This window comes from Entamoeba dispar, genomic scaffold (genome assembly GCF_000209125.1).
Source record: "Entamoeba dispar SAW760 scf_1105229458187 genomic scaffold, whole genome shotgun sequence".
NCBI classification, from domain to species: Eukaryota; Evosea; order Mastigamoebida; family Endamoebidae; genus Entamoeba; species Entamoeba dispar.
Genome location: NW_001853067.1, coordinates 22400 through 35479, shown reverse-complemented (window position 1 = coordinate 35479; position 13080 = coordinate 22400). Strand labels below are relative to the sequence as shown.

At 24.3% G+C, this 13080-nt stretch overlaps 6 protein-coding genes across 6 annotated transcripts, besides 22 other annotated features; 5 read left to right on the top strand and 1 right to left on the bottom strand.

Annotated features, from left to right (window-relative positions):
• EDI_275890 (uncharacterized protein) lies at positions 1 to 439 on the bottom strand (the record flags this gene model as incomplete). Its single annotated transcript, XM_001734322.1, has 1 exon — positions 1 to 439. A coding segment is annotated over one exon (439 nt), but the record flags the coding sequence as incomplete, so codon positions are not given.
• A 34-nt stretch (positions 440 to 473) lies between these two features.
• Positions 474 to 525: a sequence feature (AT_rich).
• A 225-nt stretch (positions 526 to 750) lies between these two features.
• Positions 751 to 833: a sequence feature (AT_rich).
• A 170-nt stretch (positions 834 to 1003) lies between these two features.
• Positions 1004 to 1153: a sequence feature (AT_rich).
• A 142-nt stretch (positions 1154 to 1295) lies between these two features.
• Positions 1296 to 1394: a sequence feature (AT_rich).
• Positions 1395 to 1433: 39 nt separating this feature from the next.
• Positions 1434 to 1606: a microsatellite.
• Positions 1568 to 1759: a microsatellite.
• A 58-nt stretch (positions 1760 to 1817) lies between these two features.
• Positions 1818 to 1847: a sequence feature (AT_rich).
• Positions 1848 to 2025: 178 nt separating this feature from the next.
• Positions 2026 to 2064: a sequence feature (AT_rich).
• Positions 2065 to 2173: 109 nt separating this feature from the next.
• Positions 2174 to 2354: a microsatellite.
• Positions 2355 to 2652: 298 nt separating this feature from the next.
• Positions 2653 to 2676: a sequence feature (AT_rich).
• Positions 2677 to 2691: 15 nt separating this feature from the next.
• Positions 2692 to 2767: a microsatellite.
• Positions 2768 to 3230: 463 nt separating this feature from the next.
• Positions 3231 to 3319: a sequence feature (AT_rich).
• Positions 3320 to 3431: 112 nt separating this feature from the next.
• Positions 3432 to 3487: a microsatellite.
• Positions 3488 to 3569: 82 nt separating this feature from the next.
• Positions 3570 to 4136, top strand: EDI_275880 (carbonic anhydrase, putative; the record flags this gene model as incomplete). The annotated part of the gene is made up of 1 exon (XM_001734321.1): positions 3570 to 4136. The coding sequence occupies one exon, from the start codon at positions 3570 to 3572 to the stop codon at positions 4134 to 4136; it is 567 nt and encodes a 188-aa protein (XP_001734373.1).
• A 14-nt stretch (positions 4137 to 4150) lies between these two features.
• Positions 4151 to 4239: a sequence feature (AT_rich).
• A 253-nt stretch (positions 4240 to 4492) lies between these two features.
• Positions 4493 to 5899, top strand: EDI_275870 (iron hydrogenase, putative; the record flags this gene model as incomplete). The annotated part of the gene is made up of 1 exon (XM_001734320.1): positions 4493 to 5899. The coding sequence occupies one exon, from the start codon at positions 4493 to 4495 to the stop codon at positions 5897 to 5899; it is 1407 nt and encodes a 468-aa protein (XP_001734372.1).
• A 111-nt stretch (positions 5900 to 6010) lies between these two features.
• On the top strand, positions 6011 to 6682 carry EDI_275860 (uncharacterized protein; the record flags this gene model as incomplete). Its single annotated transcript, XM_001734319.1, has 1 exon — positions 6011 to 6682. One exon carries the CDS (start codon positions 6011 to 6013, stop codon positions 6680 to 6682), a length of 672 nt encoding a protein of 223 aa, XP_001734371.1.
• Positions 6678 to 6725: a sequence feature (AT_rich).
• Positions 6726 to 7325: 600 nt separating this feature from the next.
• On the top strand, positions 7326 to 7697 carry EDI_275850 (uncharacterized protein; the record flags this gene model as incomplete). The annotated part of the gene is made up of 1 exon (XM_001734318.1): positions 7326 to 7697. One exon carries the CDS (start codon positions 7326 to 7328, stop codon positions 7695 to 7697), a length of 372 nt encoding a protein of 123 aa, XP_001734370.1.
• An 8-nt stretch (positions 7698 to 7705) lies between these two features.
• Positions 7706 to 7773: a sequence feature (AT_rich).
• A 42-nt stretch (positions 7774 to 7815) lies between these two features.
• Positions 7816 to 7902: a sequence feature (AT_rich).
• A 12-nt stretch (positions 7903 to 7914) lies between these two features.
• Positions 7915 to 12891, top strand: EDI_275840 (uncharacterized protein; the record flags this gene model as incomplete). The annotated part of the gene is made up of 1 exon (XM_001734317.1): positions 7915 to 12891. One exon carries the CDS (start codon positions 7915 to 7917, stop codon positions 12889 to 12891), a length of 4977 nt encoding a protein of 1658 aa, XP_001734369.1.
• Positions 8076 to 8099: a sequence feature (AT_rich).
• Positions 8321 to 8360: a sequence feature (AT_rich).
• Positions 10460 to 10480: a sequence feature (AT_rich).
• Positions 11591 to 11618: a sequence feature (AT_rich).
• Positions 12892 to 12893: 2 nt separating the features above from the next.
• Positions 12894 to 12973: a sequence feature (AT_rich).
• The last annotated feature ends 107 nt before the right edge of the window (positions 12974 to 13080 follow it).

Here is a 13080-nt window from a genome sequence, read left to right as displayed (position 1 = left end):
AAGCATATGCAGTATGGCCAGATGGAAAACTATGATTACAACTTGGTTTATAATGTTCAATACAATATGTATTATAAAATGGTCTTGGCTTTCCGGAATATCGTTTTAATAATTGGGTAATAATTCCAACAATTACCTCACTATTTAGAAATGGAATGAGCATTGTTAACCCTCTTTCTATATTCTTTTTATAGATAGATATCATTGCAATGATACAAATTGGAATATAAAAATTAATAATAACATTCATTGTTCTTGGAATAATATCATTACGTTTTGAAAACATATAATTTGGGTCTTCTTTATAAGGAACTTCTTGATGAGTTGGAATGAATCCAACGAAATTATTAATTACTATTAAAATAAGATATAATCCAATGTCTAATTTATATTCGTTAATGAATCTTTTACTATTCTCAATTATTCCTGTCTGATTCATTATCAGAATTATAAGTTCTAAGTATTTTCTTTAGAAAATTTTTTTATTTTAATTAATATATTTACAACAAAATTTAGATTATTTTTGTTTCTGATGAGAAAACACTTGTTTCTTTTATTAAGAAGGAAAGCACTGGAGGAAGAGCATAGACAATTACAATACAATAAATAACAACTAAGAACATATTGTAGTAAGTTGATTTATTAACAAGTGAAGTACAAGTTAGTTTTTTATTATTCCTCTATAAGAATTGAATCTTATATTCACATTAATCAAAAGAATGACTGTTATAGGTTAATCATTGTTTGTTGTTATTTATTTATTTTTTAATTATTTTATTCTTTATTTTATATTATGTAATAAAAATTAATTATATTAAAATATGAATTTATTTGTTTCAAACTTATTTTTATAAGTTATGTTCATTTAGAATTATAATATAGTAGAAATAATGAATATATGATAGAGTAAACAATTAATTAAGTGTATTAATTATTATCATAAATAGACATCATCATTCTACTTTTTGATTGTCTTAATAACCATATTTTCTGTGTTACATTCTATTTATTTTTTCTTTATTATTAACATTAAAAAAATAAGTTAAATTAATAGAATTAAAAAATGATAGAACAATATAATTATTACCAATTGAATTATCATTATTAATTCATTATATATCATTTTAATTTTGACATTATATTATATAAAATAGGAATTGATATTAAGTAATAACCAATTCATTTAATAATATCAATCAATATTTCAATATTTATAAAAACATTCGATATCAATGAAATAATGATTGGTAATTTACAATTAACACTTCATTTATTAAATCCATTAATTCAATTTCTTTAATTATTTTTTTTATTTAAAAAATTGATTTATCTTCTTTTCTTATCTTTTAATAATACTAAGGATAATATTAAATATTAATGATAATTTATTTATACTAACTTAATTCTTGAATATATTTTCTTATTCTTCTTTTTTAAATAATATATTAATTGAATAATTATTGTAATATTTAAGCAACTCTTTAATAAATGACAATTAAAGAAATTATTTAATTTAGTTATAAACTAATGAATACAGTAAATTACATATCTTTATAATTTATTTATAATAATATAATATTGAGTGATTTATAAATAATTAAATAATGATTCATATTAAATGAAATATAAAACAGTTTATTATTATAACAAAATACTCAATAATAAAAAGGTTATAAATAAGCAAATATAATAATGAAAAATATATAAAATAATAAATAGGATATAAAAAAAATATTAATATAATGACTATTTAATATAACTTACTTCGTCTCATATTTAAAGATAATCTATTTCATTTATGTTAACTTCGTCTTATGTTTTATAATTTTGTTATTTTTTAAAATATTCTTTTGATATAACTTCATCATTATTTTAATTCTTCTTCACAGTCATAGTTATTAAAAACACCAACTTCTAACTAACTGTTGTTGTTGTAGTAATTGAATTTAATAATTTACGTTCACCAAAACACTTTCTCATGGATTACTATTTGTTGTTGAAAAATTAACTGACTAATACTTAAAGTAATAATATTTTATTTTTATTATATTAAATTCAAATAATCACACAAATAACAACACAATATTCTGTTATACAGAGAATAGTGGTGTAATAACAATAGTTTAATAAAATAACTTCTTAAACCAATGAAAAATTGAATATACAAAAAATGTCATTAATTAAATTATTTATATCATTCATTTTTCATTGATTATATATTAGTATTCTATTTTTATGTTATTTTATTTATTGTTTATCATTTTTTATTTGTTTACTATTATTTATTATTTTGTGATTGGACGTTTATTGTTGATTATATTTTGTTTTCTTATTTTTGTGCTTATTTATTATTTTGGAATGTTGTGTTTATTTCAAAGAAAGAAAAGAACTCAACTAAATAAATAAAAGAAAAGTTTGAGCATTAAAACTGAGGTGATCAATACAGCAGATGGTAATTCTAAAGTGTTTATTGTCAAATAGTGCTTCATGGATCTTTATCGGCGTTAACCATGATTTGTGCTATTCAAATGTGCAAGAGTTGAGAAAGATGAACTAATCTCTTATTTATCCTTCGTCCTTTCTACTCATTCATATTTCCATTTCTAGTTATATTCACATCCTATTCCTTCTCCACTTCCATCTCCTTTCAACTAATAATATTTAAATAATTAATTACTTCTTCTTTTTGTTTAAATAATTAAGTAATAATAATAAATGAAATAAAATAGAAGATAAATAATGAGGAAATATAAAATATAATAAATAACTGATAATCAATTTGACGTTCTTCATTTGGTTAATTATTAAACTCATTACTAGCATTCACTATTTAACTAATTTGGTTGTTGTTTTTGTTATTTACTTATTTGCCTCCTTTTTTCAATTAAAAGTCTTATTGTTTGATGTTATTGTATTGTTAATAGTATCATTCTTCTCTTATTGTTTTTTCTGTTTTGCTTTCTATTTTTGCCCTTCTAATGGTGTTTCATTAAATTATTCATCCTAAAATTTACTTTTTTGTTCATTTCTATTATTGTTTCATCTAATTGAGAATACAATGAGTCAAATTTTTAAATGCTCATAATTAATGGTATCAATTACAATTAAATTCAAGGTATTTTTGTTTTCTGTTCATTGAAAATAAAAAAAATTCTTTTATGTTTTTAAAAAGAAAAACAAGGGGAATTATCCTTTTAAAAAGTGAGACAAAAATAAGAAGATTTAGTCACATTAAAATAAAAATTAATGCATCAATTTATATTGAAAATAAATTAAATTCAAAACGTAAAAAATAAAAAAGAAAAAATATTAATAAAATGAAACAATCTTTCTCTGTTTGAATAAAATAAATTGTGGACTTATCTAAAAAAATGTATTTTTAGTTTTTGGAATGAACATTTTTTTTAAATAAATGAATGGTTGAATTATTAAAAAAAAAAAAAGAAAATAAAACTAAAAATAAAAAAAATTAAAATAAAATGAAAATGACCAATCAAAGAGAGACAAATCCGTTATTAATAATCTAATCTAACCTATTTTTTTGAATCATCTAAAAGAAAATATTTCTTATGACCCAACTAACACCACAACAAGCTCTTACTTTCTTACTTGATGGTAATAATCGATTTGTTGAAGGTAAAACAATAACATACAATTTTGAGGAACGAAGAAAAGAATTAATTAATAAACAAGAACCAATTGCTACAGTTATTTGTTGTTCCGATTCAAGAGCACCTCCAGAATACCTATTTAATGTTAATTTTGGAGATATTTTTGTTGTTCGTTCTGCTGGTGGTGTTATTGGACAAACAGAACTAGGGTCAATAGAATATGGTGTAACTCATTTAAAAACTCCTCTCATCGTTGTTTTAAGTCATACCTCTTGTGGTGCATGTACTGCTGCATGTCAACGTGCACATTCAGAGAATGCGCTTTCTTCTATTCTTTCAGATCTTATTCCAATTGCTGAAAAATGTAATAATGACATTTGCTCTACTTGTATTCAAAGTGCAATACAACATGCTGAATATCTTCGTTCAAATCCATTATTACAACCTTTGATAAAACAGGGTCAATGTAATATTGTTTCAATGATCTACAATATAGAAACTGGTAAGTGTGAAGTTGTTCAATAACAAACTAATAATGGAATATATAACATAATTTTATTTTTTTTTAAGAAATTGTTATTTTTCTATAAAACAAATAGAAATTATATTTTTAGATATTCTTTAATTACAACAACTAACAGATAAAATAATTATTAAGATTCCTACAATCATATGATAACTACAAACTTTTTTAACACTTTAAGTTAGTTCAACAAAGAAATTAGAAGTCAAAATAAATTGTTGGTTTTGTTAAATCACTAGTTCTATAACAAGAAGAACAAAAAAGAAGCAATACAAAGAAGTTTGAATTTAAATAGATTCTGTTTAAGAAATTATATAAAATGAGGAAGTGATAACTTTTCATTCTAACTTAAAGAACAATGCCACCTAAACCATCACATACAGTTACTGGTCATGATCATAACCATAGTATCCAATTTGATTGGTCTAAGTGTATGGGTTGTGGAATATGTGCTACTAAATGTACCTTTGGAGTATTAGTAAAACAACCACCAAAAATTCCACCATTTATCCATCCTAATAGAGATAAACTTTCTCAAGAAAATAATGATAAGACTAGAGTACTTATTGATGAGTCTGAATGTACTGGATGTGGTCAATGTTCTTTAGTTTGTAACTTTGGTGCTATTACACCAATAGATCATCTTACTGACACTTTTAAAGCTAAAAAAGCTGGAAAAAAACTTGTTGCTATGATTGCACCTTCAACTCGTTTAGGTGTTGCTGAAGCCATGGGAATGCCAATTGGAAGTACTGCTATGGCACAATTAGTTCATTGTTTAAGACTTATTGGATTTGATTATGTATTTGATGTTGATGCTGGAGCTGATAAGACAACGATGGATGATTATGCTGAGGTTATTGAAATGAAAAAAGAGGGGAAAGGGCCAGCTATTACTTCATGTTGTCCCGCATGGATTGAACTTGTTGAAAAGGAATATCCTGACTTAATTCCAAATGTCTCTACTGCCCGTTCACCAATTGGGTGTTTAGCTGGTTGTATTAAAAGAGGATGGGCAAAGGATGTAGGAATTCCAGTAGAAGACCTTTACACAGTCGGAATAATGCCATGTATTGCTAAAAAAACAGAGTGCCAAAGACAACAAATTCACCAAGACTATGACGCTTCATGCACTTCAAATGAAATTGCCGCTTATTTCAAAAAACATCTTCCACCAGAAGAATGTAAGTTCACTCAAGAAAGGGAAGAAGTCCTTGCTAAAACTGAAGATGGTCAATGTGATTTACCATTTAGACGTATTTCTGGTGGTTCTAATATTTTTGGAAAGACTGGAGGAGTTTGTGAGACTGTATTGAGAGTAATTGCACGTAATGCTGGAGTTGATTGGAGCACTTGTACTGTTAAAAAGGAAGAAACTTTTAAACATGCTGCAAGTGGGTCTACAATGACAAATGTCTCTGTTGATATTGGTGGGAATATTATCACAGGTGCTGTTTGTCATGGTGGTTTTGCTATTAGACATGCTTGTGACCTTATTAGAAAAGGAGAATTAAAAGTTGATGTAGTTGAAATGATGGCATGTGTTGGGGGTTGTCTTGGAGGAGCGGGTCAACCAAAAATTCCACCAGCAAAGAAACTTGAGATGGATAAGAGAAGAGTAATGTTAGACATTTTAGATCAACAAACTGATATTAGAGCTGCTAATGAAAACACTGATGTTCTTGGATGGATTGATGAACATTTTGATCATCAAGCTGCACATCAGCACCTTCACACATACTTTACTCCCAGATACCAAAACTAACTAAACAGTTCTTTACTATCCTTTCATATATTTTGTTATTTATAATCTCAATGTATTTTCTTTATGTTGATTATTTCTTGTTCATATCTTGAAATCTAAATTTCTAGTTTAATGCCTCCTAAAAGGAAACATGCAGTTAAGGCACAAGTCACAAAACCTCAATTGGCAGAAAATGAAGTGTCAATTGAAAAAGATGAACAAATTCATCACACATATAAAACAAGGACAAACAGAAAACATACAAAAAAACTTCATGTTGTTATAGACAAAAATGACGAACAAATAGCTTATGACGAAGACAGTTTTCAAGAGGGTACTACTAATCAAAAAGATAGTCATTATCAAACAAAGAAAAATCATCACGATACTACCCCTTCACATCAAATAGTAAAAAAATTTAATGAAGGTGAAATAAAAACAAAACATATTCCAGTTGATACATCTGTTGCAAAACAACCAATTAAAGGAATTGTTATTTGTTGTTATGGAACAACAATTGATATTCCAAAAGAAATTGAAAATAAAGAGTTTAGTTCATTAACGTCATATGTTGTTTATTCGTCTGGTAAAATTAAAAAAGATGTTGTTGAAAAATGTGGAATAAGTAATATTCCAATCGTGTCTGAACAATGGCTTATTGACACAATTAAGTCAACAACAATAAAAGACCCTTGCAAATATCTTGTTCCAATAGATAAATTAGATATTGATGAAGAAATAAAAAGAATTCAAATAACAAATAAGGATAGTCGAAAAAAGAGAATATTAGATTTACTTCATTAAATTAATTATATTTTTTTATAGTTTTTCTTTTAATTTATTAAAACTTTTAGACAAAAAGAACTTTTAAAGTTAAATGTTGTGTTGTTCTAAATTCAAGTTATATTTTGATAGTATTATTAATTCATTAAAACGAATAGACAAAGCTACTCCGCTATATTTTACATACTTTATCAATGCGGTAATTCTTAGTTTTGTTTCATTTATTAGTTTTGTCATATTTTATAGTTTGTCATTCTTCTCTATTATTTTTTAATTACATAATATAACACTTTCAGTTGAGTCTAATAAAGTAAGTTCTTTCAAAAAAGATGAAACTTCTGAAGTAAATGATGTTTATTTAAATTATTCTCGAATAACTTTCTTTTGTATTGTATTGACAGTACTTCCATTAATACTATCAATAATGGTGTATAAGTCTCTTGTTAATATTCATTATTTATCAACTCAATTTTCTGTTATTATTTCATCTGTCATTTGTTTTATAACTCTCTGTGGATTTTATTATCATTTCATCTTTATCTTTCATTTCTTTATCTCAATTGGATTAGTCATTTTTGTGATTCAAATATCTCTCTTCTTAAAGCGACTTTGTGGTCTTACAGTCCCTAATTATTCTTATGATATTCAGTTATGTGAAATAACAATGTTATCTACACTATGTACTTGTATTGCCATTCAACCAAAATGGTATATTATAGGTCTACTTTCTCCACTATTCTTTTCATTACCTCATCCTAGGAAATTAGATGAATGGGTTAGAGCTTTTAACCAAAGACATTTCACACTATCTCTCTATTTCTTATGTGCAACAATTACTAATATCGTTGCACTATTATTACTATATGCTAGAATCAGTAAAGGAGGTTTCTATAATTTTGTTATTGCTATTGTTTTATTTGTATTGATCATCAGTTCTGAGGTAGTTGCATATATCCACCAAAGGAAAGGTAACCACTTGTATAGTGAAGAGGCAATACAACCATTAGCAGATGATGAAGGTAATGTTCAACCATAAAATTTCGCTTAAATTTTTTTTTATTTTCTTTTTGTTCTTAATTATTTAAAAGAATAATAAAAATAAACTATTAAATGGACAAAAGCAACAAAAGAAAAATACATTCCTCCAAAATCTCATTAAAATTTTAAATTTGTTAAAAAATAATATAAAAAATACTTCATAAAAAAAGAGTATTTTTTTATTATCATCTTAAAATAATTTAGTTGTTCATTTTATGAGAAGAAACATCAACGAAGATATTGACTTATCATTTCTTACTACACAGAAAGAAAAGAATAAATTTCAAAAATTCAATGAAGAGGCTGAAAAGATACTTAACCAAATAGAAAAATGTAAAGTTTGGACTGATATTCTTCAAGTAATGCAAAGTTTTACTAAATTTATTAAAAATAATAAAAACTTCCCTGTTGTTCCTGCTAAACAAACATTCATGAGAAGAATGGCACAAGCGTTAGATCCACAAATTCCATCTGGAGTTCATATGCAAGTATTAGAATTATTTGTTATGTTATTTGAAAGAATAGGAGATGATAGAATAGTAGAAGATTTATGGTGTTTTACTCCAGGATTATTTCCATTAATACGAAGTGGAGCAACAGATATTAGAACGAAGATATTAGATATTATAAATAAATATTTATTAACAGTTATAAAAAAAATGAAAGATATTCAAAAAGCATTTATCATTTCTGTTATAGTTGGTATGGAAGAAAATTCAAGTGGAATTAAAGACAAGACAATTGAACTTATTGATGAAATTAAAAAGGATAATGAGAAATATTTTTGGGAATTATGTTGGGATATATTACGTTCAAATAGTATAAGTAGAAAACCATTATTAACATATATGTTACTTAGACTTGATACTCCATTAAAAGAAGAACAAATTTCAAATAGAGAATTAATGTTGTATAGTATTTTAAATACATTTAGTGATGAAAAATCATTAGTATTAAGAGACATGTTAGATATTTTATGTACAAGAATAAAATTAAATAGTGGAATATTTAATGAAGAACAATTTATAAGTATTGTTGAAAGAATGTTAATATTATTAGAAAAGAAAGATAGTGGATTAACAAGAAGAGTTCATTTTTATCTTTTAGGATTAAATACAAAAGACCAAGATGTTGAGAAAGGTCAAATGATATCATTTTTTAATAATTATTCATCTAAAATTATAGAAATATCGTTAAATGAATTATATAATTATGCTTCAAAAGAAGGAATTGAAAACATTATTTCTATATATGAAGAATTATTAGGTAAACAAACTATTGCAGAACAAGTTTTTAAAAATGTAATTTGTTCAATTCTTTCATTATTACAAAAAGCATTAGAAATAAATAAAAGAAAAGATATTGATATAATTGTTGAATTTTTAAAAAATGTTGATATTGATGTATTATTTGAATACATAATTTCTTTAATGAGTAATGAAGAAAAAGATTATGCAATTAAAAGAACGTTAGCATTTCTTACAACGTATCAAGGAAATGAAGAACAAATGAAAAAAATGGATGCATTTGGAATTAGTGTTTTACTTATTTGTTGGAAAAAAATGATAGGATTAATAGAGTCTGGAGTTCAAATAAATCAATTGGCAGAATGTTTTGATTTAATAGAATTTTGTTTAAAAGATGAATTTGAAGAGAATGAAGAAAAAGATATTCAATTAATAAAAATAACTATTGAAGCAAATAAAGTATTTGAAATTTTTATGAAAAAATATATTGAAATCGATACTACAATGCCAGAAAAAAAGCTTAATATGTTTATTAAATTTTGTGATATAATTAAAACATTGCACACTAAATTAACACCATTTAAAAGATATCAAATACAAAATATTAATGAAGAGTCTAATGAAGAAAATGAAAAAGAAGAAGAAATAGGAATTGAAGGAATTCAAATGTTATTACAAAAAGAATTAAATAATAATGGATGGATAAAAGAGTTAAAAAAAATTATTGCAGAACATCCACACCCTATTTTAAGAATTAAAGCAGCAAAATGTTATTATGATATTTGGAAAAAAGAAGAAAAGGATATACTTCAACTTGATGATGAAACATTTATTTACGAATTATATCAAGTATTATGGAAAACATTAGATGAAGATAATTATTCAGTATTAACTGATGTTGTATTATTTTTCCATACAATTGGTACTTCACATGAACAATTAACATATAATTTTATTACAGAAAAATTAAAAGATGGAAATGAAGATGATTTATTAAAATATATGTTATTTTGGAAAAATTCAAGTTTGTTAATTTATGATATTGAAACTTCAGTTTTTAATAAGGGTTTAATACTATTCTTACAATACTATATTCATCAACACCATGACCCGTTCTTTCTTGATTTTCTTCAAATGTCAATGAATGTACAAAAACTTGATCGTATTCTTCCTCCAATTATTTCAATTCTATTAACACAACAAGATGAAAGAAATAAACAATTATATGGATTTGAAATTAATGATTCATTTTTAATTTCACTATTAAATATTATTGATACAATGTTTGCTTCTTCTAATCCTAAATTTATTGAAACATTAAAACTAATTCAAATACCAATGTTTCTTAATGAAAAATATAAAAAAATTGAATATTCATTTGATAAAATGTCAGAACCATCAAATATTCTTGAATTAGTATTTTGTGTTATTATGTTATATATGAAAGGAAATAAAAAGTTGATTAACACTTCGAACAAAACACAGTTATTTCATTATCAATCTCTTGCAACAGATATTTTAATTAATATTTTTACTTCTTATCAAGAAAATGAAATAATAAAAAGTATTAGTATTTCTACTCAATACACTATATTACTTTCATTTGCTGAATCGATTACTCATTCTCCAAAATTACAATTACATTTACTTTCTTTAGTAAAATTATTAGTTAGACTTTCTGATATAACTCAACCTGAACAAAGTATTACTAGATTTTCTTTATTTCTTCAAACAATTATTAGTGGAATTTGTCAAGAAAAACATATGTATCGTTCTCATTTTCTTAGAATGATTGAAGAAATTATTGATTTTATTCCATCAACAGAATATAAAACTTCTATAGTATTACTTATACAAGCTATTTCTAATGTTGTTTCACAAAATACAATATCAAAACCTATTTGTTTAAACACATTATCAGAAGAACTTAATCCAGTACTTGATATTTTAAAAAAACTTTATGAATATTCATTAAAACTTTTTCCCTATAAATCTCAATTTGAAGATACTTCAAATCAGCAAACACAACAAGTAAGTACTGGTCAACAAATTGGAAATGCAGTATTATTTATTCCAATGCTTGTTGTATCTGTTTTTTCTGATGTAAAAGGTAATAAAGAAAAAAGAAATAATGAACCACATTTTCTTACTTCAACACTAAGGATAACTATTCAATCAATATTTGAATTAATCGATGTAACTGAAAATCCTAACAACTCTTTTATCTTACAAAGTAATTGTGTTTCAGTATTGGAAATGTTATTTATTTCATTTCCACTTGATTTTATTGGAGAGTATTTATTAATGTTTAATTCTTTCCCTGATAAACATGCATTTATATTTAGATCATTTAAACAAGAGTCTATAGTTAAAATGTTATGGTCATTATTAGTTATTAGTGAAGCTGGATTATATGAAGATGTAATACCACAAAAAATATTTGATTTTGTTCAATTTATTATAACAAAAGTTATAACTCCAACTGAGTTATATAGAACACAAATGTATATTCAATCATTAATTAATCATCATATGGTAAATGATGAAATGGTGTTTGTCATTATACATACTATTAAATTATTCCTTGATGTCATTAATCAACTTGATATTAAAAACCAAAATAAATTAGGAAATGGATGGGAAGAAATTATTAATTCAATATTAAATAAATACATGGCAATTGTTCAACGCTGGAAAGAAGGTGGTCAACCTATAAAACTAAGAAATAGACAAAAAAGTCTTTCTTCAAATACACCGTCATCTTCTAGTTTAGGTGTTACTTTTGCATCAAGTTATGATAGTAAAGATTCATCAAAAAATATAACAGAAGATAATCCCTTATCTATAATAAATAACTCATTATATATTTCATCAGATTTATTAAATATTGTTATTGATGATATTATTCCAATTATTACAATGGCATTTGATGAAAATCCAATAGGAAATATTATTGATTTAGGTAAACAATTTGAACACAATTTAACACAACCTGGAAGTGATATGGGAATTAATGTCTCATCTTTAAATATTTTAAATGAACTAGCAAAAAGAAATCAATTAAATAATAAATGGAGTAAAATTATACTTAATGGATTTAATAATGATGAATTCTTTAATAAATCAAGTAATCTTTTAACATTATGGAAAGCACCGATTTATTCAGTATTTTCTAGTAATAATGCTAAATTATTATTTGATTTCATTTCAAGTATTAATAAAGGAATATTAGGACAAGGACTCCTTGTTAATAAAGAAAATGAATCAATTTTAAGAGCAAAAATATTTAAAAGAATTGCATTTGTAATTTATTGTGGAGAAAAAGAAGCATTTGATAATTTTATAGATCAAAATCAATCATTAATTGAAAATATATTAGATAGATTGATTGATTCAATTAAACAATACCCATCAGAAATATTACATAGTTGTGGATTTTTATTATTAAGAGTTATGTTACTTAAATGTTCTTTTAATAAATTAAAGAAAAAGATGCCAACAATATTAAATGAATTAATAACTATATTTAATTTACCATTTGACAAAGGGTCTATGTCTGTTTTAAGTGGACTACAATTATTTGATATGTTACAACTTATACCAGATTGTTCAATTGATGTTCATTCTTGGATTTTCCTTCCATCATTTATTCCTGATGAATCATTTGATAATTCTAAATATCAACCATTAATTCCTACTCTTATATTACCAAGTAATGATAGTAAACCATGTGTTAATAAACCAAATATATCATATGAAGGTTTAACTCAGTTAAGAGAACTCATTATTAAAGAAAAGAAATTAGTTGATATGCAACAATATCAACTCTTAAGAACAAAATTAAATTATTACTCACAAGACCTTTTCTATATGACTTCTCGTTCTGATGAAATAGATATTAATTCAACAATTAGAGATTTGTTAGATAACTTTAGTGAACAGTAGTGATAATTTAATAATTTAGTTTTTAATAATAAATTTATTATTAAAATATCATTTTTAATTTTAAGATATAAATAAATAATTAGAAAATTCCTCTTTCTTCTTTCTTCTTCTTTCTTTAAATGAAAAGAATAATCGTTATTATTTGAATTTTCAAGCACTTATTATTCTTCAACTCTCATCTCTAAAAAA